Genomic DNA, 13,932 nt, shown 5'->3' with positions numbered 1-13,932 from the left:
ATGAGGGGTAATGGACTTAAACTAGAATTGGGAGATCTGGGTTGGATATTAGGAAAAACTTCTTCACTATGAGGATGGTAGATCACTGGAGTGGGTCGCCCAGAGAAGTAGTGGAGGCCCCATCCCTGGAGATATTCAAAGTCAGGCTTGATGGGGCTCTGAGCGACCTGACCTATTGAAGATGTCCCTGCTTACTGCAGGGTCTTGGACTAGATGACCTTTAAAGGTCCTTTCCAACTTAACATTTTCTATGAATGGTTCATTGGTGGCTTGGAGAAGACTTGTGAGTTCTCCTTAGTCCTTCAAGTAAGAAAGTGGGCAAAATAATCTTAATATTGGAAAAAAAATCTTTCATATGATTTCTATCCTGTAATGTGAAATGCTGTTTCAGGTATCGTTTAAGTACATAGCATAAGTAATGCCTTGAGACAGACGTTTTCTGTTCCTTTCTGAGTGTTTTTAGCTGGGTTTCTATGGCAATGAAGCCTATGCCGAGTGTCAGCCTCTTCTTCCCCAGTCTCCAAAAATAACTTCTAAATTTACCAGCAAGTATAAGCCAAAATTAAACAGGAAGGGGGAGGCTCAAAGGTAGTGAGATTCCTACTGGTTTCAAGCAAACTGGTGACTTCAGAGAGAAGAATCAGTCTCCTGTGAAGGCAAGGCAGAGTTGCTACAAGACAAAATCATGTAACTACCCTCTTGGCATGAGCAAAATTTCCAGCTTGCTGGGGCAAGTTCTGCTGCAGTTCTGGGGCTTTAGTCTTTTATTTGTTTTTTTAGCCTAGAGTCCCCCAAAAGGAGCTGAAGTTACAGCTTGGAGAAGCGACTAGGAGACAGAACACTTGAATAAGAACTAACAAAAGCTGATTTCTGTTGATGGAACAACCTCTGTTTGTTATTCTAGCTGTAAACACTCAAGCTGCTTAATCCACTTGTGATTTTTATGATGGGGTATTTTGTAAGGAGACTTGGGAATTTTTTTTTTTGAAATTTTTTTTATGTTGCTGCATTAGGACAACCTTGACTTCTTTCAGAAGGTTTGTATAGTAGAAAACAAGACAAATAGAAACACATGATGCCTGAATGTGAGTCCTACAAAATAAAGGCATTTTGAAGGTATTGAAGGGCATAATGAGATTCTTTAGTACAGAGCCCTTAAGATGGAAATATTCTGTTTCCTAATTGCAGTTGCTGTAACAATTCAATGACTTTTTAACATTGTCTTTGAAGGCAAGAAGTCTCATGTGCGTGTTCCTCTCCTGTCCTCATGTTACCTCCACCATTTGTAACCGTTATTAAATTATGTATGCTTTGGAGAAAGGTAACTTTCAAGAAAGCCTGTAGAGGACACGAGATTAATTTCCTCAGAAATGGAAAAGTGGATTTTGAGCTGCAGTAGGGTCTTTGACCAGTGGGCAGCTGTGGAGTTCTCTGTGTCTTCAGGCAGTGACAGCACATACTATGTTTTAATAGGGGAAAAAAGTTGCAGTGGTTGAAGTGGAGGGTGAAAGTAGAGGAAGAATGTAGGTAGCAGACAGAAATCCACTAACTGGGCTTTACTACATCTCTGCTCACAGACCAGTCTGTTGTGGTAGGGTATTCAGAACCATACACGCATCCCAAATGAGGGTGAGTGTACCAGCCAAAGGTTTTATTTTAGATATATCCATCTCAAGACTACATTTTTCATGTGAATGATTTTGCTTAATTTAGAACTATAACATGTATAGGTTTCAGGCTGTTTTTCTGACCTGCTCAACCTTTTTAGAATTGAGTGTTTTGACTTCTGCCTTGTTTTTTGTATCTCTGATTATATAAGGTTGCTTTGAAGTGGGGTTGTTTTCTTTGGCCTTAACTCTTCCAAATGGCTGTACATATTGCTCAGGTTACTACTTCTTCTGGATCACTGATTAGCCATTAAGTGACCTGATGGCTCAGTACCCAAAACCCCTCAATAACCTTTATCAGTTCCATTGAAGGTGACTTCTCCTTAACAGCGTGTGCTCATGTGTGTTTATTGTGCCTGTGTATGTATGTATACTTGCATGTGTGTGTATGTATATAGCTTATATGTATAGATAACACCTTTTATCTTTGTGGTGTAGTTCTTTGAATACAATATTTGGGGGGATTCCTGAAAAACAATGACAAATGTTTTAGTAAGTAACTTTGTCTCTTTTTCTAATTTGACACATTTAAATTGAAGAGTGTGGTAGAAGCCATATGAAAATGGCTTGAAGTTGCTCTGTTCCACTGACTTCTTTTGAAGCATTTTCTGTTTTCCCTTGAACTGTCTTTTCAATTCACTTTACTACCATTGAAATGACTCCTGTGCTTGTAGTTGCTGTTATCTGTAGTTTTTTAGTAGAAAAGAAAGAAAAAAAGCCCAGAATTTGTAACCTGCAGAACTTGAACATGAGCCAGCAAGGTGCTGTTGCCCAAAGGCAGTAGTGAGTGGTACCCAGTGCTGCACTGGGCAAAGCATTCCCAGCAGCTTGAGGGAGGTGACCCTTCCCTTCAGTTCAGTGATGCTGAGGCCATGCCTGCAGCTCTGTGCTCAGGTCTGGGCTCTCCCAGTATGAGAGAGACACTGACAGACTGGGAAGAGTTCAGAAAAGCATCTCAGTAGTAGTGAGGATAGGCTGAGAGAGGTTGGACTGTTCAGCCTGGAGAAAACTCTGGGGTTATCTCTTCAGTGTATATAAGTACTTGAAGGGAGGGTGCAAATACCTGAAGGGATGTTCCGGGTTCTTTTTGATGACAGGACCAGACACAATGCACACACCCTGAAACACAGGAGGTTCCCAGTTCCCTCTGAATGTGAGGAAATGCTCTTTCCCCCCGACCCCACCTTTTATTTTTATGATGTGATGGTGAGAGCGCTGGCATGCGTTGGCCCAAGGAGGCTGTGGAGTGTCTACCCTTGGAGGTACATAAAAGCCATGTGGACATGGTCCTGGGCAACTGTAGATGGCCCTACTTGATCAGAGGGCTTGAACCAGATGGCCTCCAGAGGTCTATTCCAACCTCAATAATTCTGTGAAATTTATATCCAATAAAACAATTATACTGTGATTGTTACACTACTTAACAAGGAGTTTAGTGTTCATTCTTCACAGAGTGTGCTTTTTCCACTAACGTGATTGTACCTTACAGCTGCCTTAATTTCATGATAGGAAGTCTCAATTTTCTGTATTGAAGTGAAAATATTTTTCTGTAGAGTGTTCGTTCATACAAATGACCTATTTGAAGATGCACAATTCTTTTTTCAGGCACATTCAATTTACTAATCTTATGTTCTGGGTTTTAAATGGGGTGCCTCAGTAGTTGCCTTCTAGGTATCTGCTATGTGTAGTTTATGCTGGTGGGAAGGAACACCTTTTTTTAATGCTAGTACTCTTACTTCTAAAAGTTGGATTTGTATTCTAAACACTATAAAAGTAGCTAAAATAAAAAAAAAATCTCTAAGAAAATATATTAGTTACTGGGTCCGAATTCCATGGTTTCAATCAGCATTCTTTCATATCCAAATTCTTATTTCTGTATATATTTTTATGAATGTTTTTAAAATGTAATAGCATTCAGTATTGATCTGTCATGAAGTATCTTACAGTCAGCACATTCCCATATAGTAAATTTTTAAAAAAGGTCCATATTTTAGACTCTGTAAACATCACTGGTAAGAAGAAATCAATTTGCGGGAAGCCAGTTTGCTTAAACAGGGTTTAACTGGACTGCTTAAAGAAGTCACGTGCTGTAAACAATTTTTGTTTGGTTGAAAAGTAATCTTCTCTTGAAGATGGTTCTGCATTACTGGGTTATCATGGAAAGTATTCCCTGAATGTGTCTGAAATCTGTGTGTTTTCCTTCTAAGCTTCACAATGAGGATGACCCCCCAGAGCCTTCGGCAGCTGAGCAGTCTTCCACGGCTACAGAGACTACGCAGACTCCCCAGACAGCAACAGCCTTATCTGAAGCAGATACTTCCCCTCCACCTTACTGTAGCATAGCTGTAGAAGCAGCTGCAACCTCAGGTATTTTTCTTACCCAACAGCTTCTCAGGGAGGAGCTGCATGAATTGACACTTGGTGGTATGGGGGGTTTTTCCCTACGTGCACAGTTGCAGTAAAAAGCTAAGCTTTTGTGCACAGCCTGGGTTAGAAGAAGAGCCTCTCTGAATTATACTTATTGTACCAAATTACTAGACTAAATGGATGGTCATTAATTAGTGTAATAGGTTTTATTTAAGTCTGTATGTAGTTCAGTTTTACATTTAATCTACAAGTTTGAGTAGTGTTCTATTCTTAGACTGTATTAGCAATTTTAATTGCCTCCTTTTAAAAAAAGGAAGCACTGATTTGGCAAAACTCAAACTTCTTATGTATGTGCCACTGTTTTATGAAAATATTTCCACCAGAAGATTCCTTTTGCTTTAAAGGCCCTATATAAAACTTACTGTGTAAAATGAGCAACAGGGGTCTTTTTCTCTGTTTATTCACTGCTCCCTTTCTCATGCTGTTGTGACATTTCTTTGGAATATCAGAGACTTAACAGCAGGCAACATCAGAGTCCTTTAAGCAAAGTTGCTTGGATTTATCTCATGTGCCAAGTACTTTAGAAGTAATCTCCAACCTAATTTTTTTCTTAATATTGATTAAAGGAGAAATTTCCAGTCCTTGTTCTTTGGGATGGTGTTTACAAATACAATACATCGGCATGCAGAATTATCCTTATGTATAACATCTTTATGTATGTGCTGGCAAATCTTTTTACTGTGTGACCTGTGCTAACAGATCTTTACTACGTAAGCAATCTTGTTACAAACTACTGCTGGCTGTAGGAGGAAGCACAGGGAGGGGGTTGAGTCACCATCCCTGGAAATGTTTAAAAAAAGGGTAGATCAGGTACTTATGGATATAGTTTAGTTTAAGATGGGAACAGTTGGACTCGATCTTAAAGGTCTTTTCCAACCTTGTGATTCTGTGTATTTTAATCAATTTTATTAATAATTCTATTCTACATGATGATGCTTTAATATTTCAGTGTGTAAGAATGAGGTTTGTTTTTGATAGAATGAACATTTTTAAAAGAATGCAGAATCTTGGCAAAGGAATGTTGGAATAACTGATTATTCATGGAACCATGGAGTTAGCAACAAGGCCATGCTAATAAAAATACAGCATGGTTATTACTGGACTTAAGTAAGCAATTGATGCTGATAATTAAAAGCTTTACTTAGAATGTTTCTATGTATGTCTTTTGTATGATTTGATAAAAAGCCTTTGGTTGGAATGCCTAGAGATGCAACTCAGGAAATAGGATTTCTTGATTGTAAATTTTTTATGTCCTTGCAAGATCTAGGTTAAGGTTTACACCTCGAATGTCAGTCAAAACCACTGTCAAACTGTTACTTTGTTTTGTAAAGATAATTCTTTTCTTTAGACTGATAGCTTGAACTATAGATACAGCTTCTGTCGAAAAAAATATACTTAAAGCTCAGTTAATGCAAAGTGCAATATTCTTGACATCTTTCTGGCTTAAAAATGCATAACATCTTTATTTTGAACAGAAACACAGAATGAATTTTACCCTGTACCACCTCCATACAGTGTAGCTACCTCTCTTCCTACTTACGATGAAGCAGAGAAGGCCAAAGCTGCAGCAATGGCAGCTGCTGCAGCAGAAGTTGCCCAGCGAGTAAGTGATACGGTTCTGCTTTATTTCAATTCTGTGAAATGTGTTAGGCTAATTATTTATGAAAATTAGACTCATAGCCTGTTTATTAGAATAATGGTGGGCTGGAGTTTTAAGTATTTTGATACTTAGTAGTGTAAGTTAATTGTAAAGTACTATGGAAAGCATATCATAACCACTCTTTTCTGAGACTTAGCTGCTAAACAGGTTTAAAAGCCAACTTTTTCTCAGTTTCAATAGTTTATCCAGTATTTTGCCATCTTTTAATTAGGTATCCACTACTAATATGACTTCCTGGAGTTCTTGCTGATGTTTAGTATTTCAGATGGTAAAAACCGAAGTAGACCTTCAGAGAGGAGGGAGAATTCCAAGAGTCTGGAAGGGGCAACCCCCCCAAGTAATGTATGTCTTTTAAAAGGAAGGGTCCCTGTTTGCTCCATGAAAAGTTTAATACTGAAATTCAAAGCAATGTTCTTGTACTTACAACAAACAAAAAAAACCCCTCACCACAAGTTATGATGAACAGTAAATCAAGTCATAATTATATATATATAATGCTTATAGGTTAGTAAGAGTTAAGATTATTAAGAATAGGGTCTTCAGTACGGAAAATTTTAAGTATTTGATTAGTGTTAAATGTTAGTTTTGTAAGCAAAGTTCCTTTTTTTTTTTTTTTTTCCAAATTTTCAATGTGGAAATTCTGCAGAAATTCCAGCACTTTCACTAAAAATCTCCACCTTGAGATCAAATGTGATTGCATTTTAGAAGCATTTAAAATTGTAGTGACTGCAGGGTGCTTATGACTGGAAAAAAATTCTCACTCAGTGGGAAGCTTGACTGCTGTGCAGTAATCAGTGCTCAACACTGATGTTAGGGTATGCACACAAAAGTTAATGTGCATTTGTGTAAAATTGCCAGTGAATGTGTTACACAAACCAGTTTTAGTAAGTGTAGCAAGGAGCCAGGAACATTTGCATGGTTACCTGCCAAATTTCTACTATGAGGTGATGATCTCCAGTTGTAACTTTCTAACTGTTTTAACAGGATATTTAAAGTGGATTCTATGTAGTTGGTCCTAATTGCTTGTCACATAAGTAAAACTTTTGCTGAAATATCAGTCTGAACAAAACCCTTGCTCTGAAACTGTTAACCTTTAAACTTACTTGGAACATTAGCAACTCAAACCTTAACTTTTAGGGTACCATTACCAGTCCCAAGACACTTCAGACAGGACACGTGCAATTCTCCTTGTTGCTTTGAGCTTTGTATGTGTAGAACCCTCTGGGATGAAATGCTTCAAACACAGAAGCAATCTTCCTTGACTTGAACTTCCCAGGGAAAACCTCAGGCTGGGGTTCAGCCAATTTAAAGAATAAAGCTCAGGAAAAAAATTAAAATCACATAAAACCCAGTGTTTTCTGCAGTGTCATTTTAAGGTTGTTTTGTGTGTTTTTTTTTTTTTTTTTTTTTTTTTTTTTTGTTAGTTGGTTATTTTATTTTTTTTTTACTCACATGTTCAGGTCACTATGTAAGAAATATCTTTTGCCCTTCCTCAGAAAATCTGTTTGGTTTTGGCCAAATTGCAAGTTTTTTGAAAATGAGTTTCCGCAGTCGATACATACAGCTTAAAATTTAGGAGACTGTCTTACATGGACAAGTTTAGACGGCTCGTAGCTGTGAAGAGGATGGGACTGCAAGTGTGCTGTTGCCAGAGAACATTCTCAAATGTTCTGTCTCAGAGTAGGATTACAGGACTAAAAGTAGATACACCTTATGACTGCTCCTGATTGCTTTTGGTGAAACACTGGAACAGAGCAATAGGAATTTCTGGTGTGCCCTGAATTAGTTTTGGTATTCTTGGCCTTCAGTTAGTAGGGAAGAGAAAAATCACTTCATTTGACTGCAAGGGCAGGGTGGAGGGAAGAAGGACAATGACTTTGAGCCTCTGAAGCTTATGTGTTGCAGGGGAAGTCTGATTTTGATTGGGCAAGGAGGTAGCTGGCTCAAAGTAAATGCAGGCAGAGATCAGAGAGGGCAGGTCTAAGTCAAAATGAGAAAAGGCACAGGTGAATAGAGTTGTGGTATGTAGGGAGTACAGGTTTAAATGAGAAGCAGGAGGAAGGAGGATAAAGTGGGACTGATGGAGGATGGAACTCAAGTTGGACAACATGTAGTGCTGGGAAAGGAGCTGAAGCTGGTGTGTGAGAAAAGAGGAATTAGGGAGAGAGAAGGAATCTGGAGTGAAAAGGTAGGAGAGTAGAATATGGTGACAAACTGAGAAATAAACTTTTACATAGTCTGCTTTCCCAAGCCACACAGTGGAACTTGACTTGCAAGAATGAGGTGTTGACACCACAAGAATTTCACTGAAGAAGACTCAGTAGGAGCACACCATCATTCCCCAGGGCAGATTGGCTAAAAGGTTGTGTAGATTTATGGCAGTATTAAGTTAGCATCAGAAGTCTACTCGGTGTACCTAAAGGCCATGATCCTGCTGACTGCTGGAGACTTTGATAGGCTTTCTGCTCAGTTTGCTTTTGTGGTTTTTTGGTTTGGGTTGTTTTTTAAAGCAGGCACATGTTATGTTAAAGAAACAGTATTAAGGTTGCCCAGTTAAGACTTTGGGTGTAAGTAAGAAATGTTGAAGTTGAGTTCCAGTTTTTCAAATGCTGATAACAATTATGTGCCAATGTAGTTTTAATTACTGCCATTTTAATTACATTACCATGTGATAACTGTCACAAAATCCCTACCTTATTTAATACATCTAATGGACTTACACTGGGATGAACTAAGACTGTGTAATAAAACTGTCTTAGCCTGGCAGGTGACTGGAGTAAGAAAACAGTCATGTTTTGGCTAGAGTGGTGATTGAGGGGAAGGATTTTGATCCTTAGCTCTGTGTACCTGTGGAAGAACAGATAAGTCAGTTAAACTTTGCACTATTGGTACTACGCAGTTACTTGTTTTCTTGCTGTCCTGGAGACCACAAGCAGTGACAGCTGTGGACAGTATCTGACTTGTTTATTACACAAAACATAAGTAAATGATATAATGTGTAGCCTTTTCAGGTTTTATTTTCAGCCTTATGAAATTAGTGCTCTTTTGAATGTGAGCTCTGCTGTGATCTGTGCCTCTAGTTTCTTCTTTGCAAAATGAAGATACGTGGCCTTTTCACTGCAGTAACATAACAGTTGGAGAAAGTTACTTGTCCTTATGTTGAATGATACATGAAACTGATAATGGTTTCAAAGTATGCAGTATGGTCCAAAGTATTCAGCAAGGAAGGCTGCAAACCTGCTCATTGAGATAGTGAGGGGGAAACGGGCATGAAAAAAGCAGCACACTTAATGAACAGCTTTTGTATTTCCCCCCCCGGATCATGTAGGGATCTTAGGAAACCCTTTGGTGTCATGATATTAAATACCCTATCATAGACCTTGTATCCACAGATCATGAAACTTTCAGTACTTTGAGTACTTGTTTTTCTAGTCCTTTGTGTAGTTTTCTTACAAGAATACATTGTGCATAAACATTTATTTCTTACACTGAGCCATCTGGGAGCATTTGAATCAAAGACATTGTAGCAGCCCTATGTCATCACTAGTGATAGCATTAGATACCCTAGCTTTGGATGTTTTCCTTTTCAAATTCTCCAGGTCAGCTTTGAAAGGTTATTTTAAATGGACAAAGATTTTGTTAACAGTTAAATGACTTGTTTGTATGTTGCAATGAATGGCTTTTACTTAATGCTTTTCAGTTGCATTTGTCTTATGTTTTTCTGTTTTTACATGCTTAGCACGCCCAGTTTAGGGAGTCTAGGAGTCTGTTTGATGAAATATTCCTCAGTCGTCCAGAGGTATGGTATAGTTCTCTCTAGTTTAGATTTTAACTATGAATTTTCCTGATGGCAAACAAATGCTTCTGAGGTTCATTGTGCCTTTTTCCCCACCACCATTAACTTTTCCATATTGCTTTGTATGATGAAGTTATCATATATGGGATTTATTAACTAATTTGACCCTTTCCTCAGATTTTTTTCTCTGCAAATCCACTGCATTAAAAAGATTTATAGCAGTTTAGTTATCTAAAGGGTTCCTGAAAACTCTGATTATTTATTTGGTTGAAGGTGATTGTCTTACTGTACACCATGCTAGGTTTTAGTTTGAAAGAAGTTAAAAAACACTGGGGGGAAAAAGCAATCCTGTCTTTGCAGGATACTACAGAGCACTGTAGTTTCAGAGGTGTATTTGACCTCAGTAGATGCTGTATACCATTTGGTGTTCTGTTGCTTAGAGAATTTACTCCGTGTGACATGCCGTTTATGTTGGCAATGTATCTTGGTGTTTAGCTGTTTCTCTGAAGATAGAAACAGTAAGTTTTCTGTTTCTACAGATTTTAGCATATTTACCAAACAAGAGATATTGTCCATGATCCTTAACATGGCTAAATTTGTCAAAAATAAATGCAAGATACTGAAAGTGTATTATGTATTTTCTGGATTTGTGTGTGTTATATGCCATTATTCTCATAAAAAAAAAGATAAAATACATAAAAATGTCAATATCCAATAGAAGTATTACTAAGAAATTATGTTTAGTTCTAAGCATCAGTGGAGAGGACAGTCATTCTTCATTGTCCCTCTTCGTTCCTCAGTGGATGGTGGCAAAAAAGACGATTTGGGACAGTTGAGACCAACTGGGTGAAATGAGTGCACTGTGGAAGACGACCAGTATTAGTGGGGCTTGAGCAGTGGCAAATTAGTGTCTTCCATCTGCTGGGCTGATTGTAAAACCACACGGTACTAAAGGATGTAGTTATAGGCTGAACATGATTGTAGCACAGGAAACTATTTAATTTCTTAAAGATTCTGATAATTTTCATAGGCCAGTTTTTGGAGGAGGAAATAAAACGTGGTTTAATATAATTCCCTTTTGACATGGAGTGTGATAATTTACAACTTGGTCACACTTACTGCAACATTGCCTCCTTGCAAATGCCTGCTCTCACATCATGGGCTATATATTGACCTGTGTTTCTCACACCTGCAAGCCTTAGAGAAACCTGTTAAACTTATTAGCCTAGTTGAACAAAATTTACTTTTTCTGAAGCAATATTTTACATAGACTGTAATTCACTAGCTGGTTTGGAAATGCTAGTGTGAATTACAATGGTAGACAGTTTAAAAAAAAAAAAAACCCTTAAAGTCCAAAAAATTATTTTATATGGGCTTTTATAGGCCTGAAGTTAAAATGGAAAATACATTTTGCTACCCTGACTTGAAAAAGCAACTTTCATGGCATGCTTTTCAGATATGCACACTTGAATGTAGCTCTTCTGTTAAATGGATTTACAGCTCTACCTTGCCTTTCCCCCCATCAGTCTTGTAGCTGCAGCACAGCTGACCTAAATAAACTAACGTTTTCATAGTCGCTTAAAGATGACCATTTAGGGACATCTGAAACTATGTAGAGTTGAATTATAGCCCCTTAAGATTGTTGTTCAGCTAGCTTCTTGTGCTTTTCTTAGTATTGTCTATGTGAAGAGCAGTGTTTATAAAGAAATGCTGGGTCCTGGTTAATTAATCAGAAATGAAGTTGTGCAGCTGGAATATCATGGCTGTGTTATGGAGTGATGCAGGCTGCCTTGAGCTGGTACTGTTTGATCTAGCACAATTTTAACCATAATCACTATATCTAGTAAATGATTTCACAGTGTTGACAATGGTGAACATGTCAGTCACGTGATAGAGCTGTAGATCACTGTGATTGTCTAGTGCCCTTTTAGTTATGAACATACTATCAAAATAACATTTGGTTCAGCGACAGAATAGTATGTTAAAATCAGAAGTATGGTATTTCATTAGAAAACGTGTTTGCTGTGGGTGAAACAGTGAAGTAGGGCTTGAACTCATCTCCCTTTATTTCATTTTTTTAATAGATCATTCCTTATTTCAATTATATTATGAATAATTGGAGGAAAAAATAGGGAAAGAATGTTACTCATGTCTACAATGTATTACTGCTGCTACTGACAGAATTATTTAACTTGCATCATCCTGCATCCTTTGGACATTATACACTCAGGAATAAAACTGATACATTTAACTGGTTTTACGGTTTCCCTCAGGTTCTCTTAAGTAACTGAAAACTTTCACATTTCCCAGTCTGTCAGTGCAGCAGCAACGTTTCACTTGTGCACAGGACTGCACACCTAAGATCTGCCAAGTTCTGCTGGAATTCAGCACCGAGAAACAAAACAAACTCATGCTTTCAGTATCTTAAGGTCTTCGGCATTTTGACACGATGGGAGGAATCGATGGGTTGTTGTGACTGACGTCTCCGTTTACTCGTGCTTGACAAGTACTTGTACTTTTTGAGTTCAGAAGGCTTTTAAACACTTGTAATGTGCCCGCGCCCTCTAGTGTCACTGGAGGGTTTATTTGCTTTGCGAATGTTTTCCTGTGGGTTACAGGAGTGTTCTGTTCCATCAGCAGTTTGTTTTAAGATGCTAACCGTGTTCTGAAACTTCGTTCTGTATTTTGGGAAGCATTAAAAGACTTTTTTTTTTTTTAAAGAAAAACAAACAAGAAAAGCATACAATGTAATGATTTTTCAAAAGACTATTTGATAACTTGGCTGCTTTTCAAGATCATTACAATAAGAAAAGATATTTCTGTTGGTTTTGATTGTCAAAATACTCATCTGAAATAATTTCTAGCTTTGAGACTAATAGGCTGTATGTACATATATTCTACCAAAGCTTTCAGCTAAATTTGGACTGTCAATATAAACAACAAATAAGGTGCATTTTATAGATACAAATAATTTTTCCTTTACATTTCCTTGATGTGGATGTGTTACAGAAATGTCAGTTTTCTTGTAGATTTAGAAGCATAATTAATACTTTAATCCTACAGATAGTTGCTCTAAAATAAACTTTTCACTAAATTATCACTAACCTGTAAATCCAGGAAGAAGAGTATCCACCACGGGATGATTTCAGTGATGCAGATCAGCTTAGAGTGGGCAATGATGGCATCTTCATGTTGGCATTTTTCAGTAAGTTATCTCATATCCCAGACCTACTGAGGTATATATCAATTGTACCTTTTTTTTTTTTTCCCTATGGAATATAAGAGATAGCTGTGATAAACTGCATTAATGTACTGTAATGAATGGATTTTTTTACTTGTACATAGATATAAATGCTTCTTGTAGCAAATATGTTGCACTTCTTTCCCATGGCTTCTGTCACAAATAGGGGGACAAAATAAAATCATACTGTATGTTTTGAGACATGGCAGGGCTTTACTGTTACCTGTGGGTTGGGAAATTTGCTCATTTTCTAGTTGGGCTACCAACTTGAATTAAAGGCTGGATCACAGAAATCTGGTAATCGGTTTTCAAGTAGGAAAAAAACCCCTTGAGAGATGGTGTGCTGTATGAAAGTTGCTGATGTTAGCCTAGTGAATTGCAGTGCTGTGGTGGATTTCTTGAGCAAATCCAACCACAGTTATTGTCAGGTTGAATTAAGCACAAGTGTATAAAAATGTACTGTCTTCACGTAGAGTCTGATTGTAACTGGCGCTGCTATAGCACTTCTTCAGGTACTGTCTGTGCACTGTGCATATCTTACCTTGCAACTTCTGTACCATGTTGAGCAGAGTTAGATCTAGCCACTGTAAGTTATTTCCAGAAAAGAGCTGCTTCTGTTTTGCCAACTGCATATCTCTTTCTAATTTATGAGGATATTTTCCCTGTCTGAAATGTGTGTGTTTGACAACCTGGATGGAAGCTTGATATGGAGGATGCAGCTGTTCTTTAGCATTCTTTAGGATGAAAGCTGATTGATTACACAATGAAATCTTCTTTATGTCTTTCAACCTAGATCTTAGTTCTTTTTTCTTTGTTGTGTTCCACAGTCTCTTTATTTCTTTATTTTACTGTTACAGATGCAGGTTACAGAACTTGGACAGAAGGTTTTGTTGGTTTGTTTTTTTTTTCTCCCTGTTGGCATACAGTGTACTAGGACGATGTGGTGTTTTCATCTTGGGATAAAAATATATGTGTCTACCTCACGTGGCAAATATAGAAATACATGTATAAGTGAATAAAGTTCGTTTTGTAGTTTGACCTCTTGGATCATGGAAAGGGTATATATTCTTTCAGGCAGAGGAGTGTATGGCTTCATTTTTGTTTCTCCCATTTTTCCTTTCCTTAGGTGCTGCAACTTACT

General features: G+C 37.7%; 1 protein-coding gene across 1 annotated transcript in view; it reads left to right on the top strand.

Moving 5' to 3' along the window:
• The window catches only part of NDFIP2 (Nedd4 family interacting protein 2), a 49,563-nt gene that overhangs the window by 17,418 nt on the left and 18,213 nt on the right, over positions 1 to 13,932 (top strand). Inside the window, exons 2-4 of the mRNA XM_084263337.1 lie at positions 3,875 to 4,034; positions 5,570 to 5,697; positions 12,668 to 12,755. Of these exons, the coding sequence (XP_084119463.1) occupies positions 3,875 to 4,034; positions 5,570 to 5,697; positions 12,668 to 12,755 (376 nt within the window). The remainder of the gene's footprint in view (positions 1 to 3,874; positions 4,035 to 5,569; positions 5,698 to 12,667; positions 12,756 to 13,932) is intronic.

Source organism: Gallinula chloropus (assembly GCF_964237585.1).
Source record: "Gallinula chloropus genome assembly, chromosome: 1".
Lineage (NCBI taxonomy): Eukaryota > Metazoa > Chordata > Aves > Gruiformes > Rallidae > Gallinula > Gallinula chloropus.
Note: the sequence above shows the minus strand (reverse complement) of the source record. Positions and strands in the feature narration are given on the sequence as shown.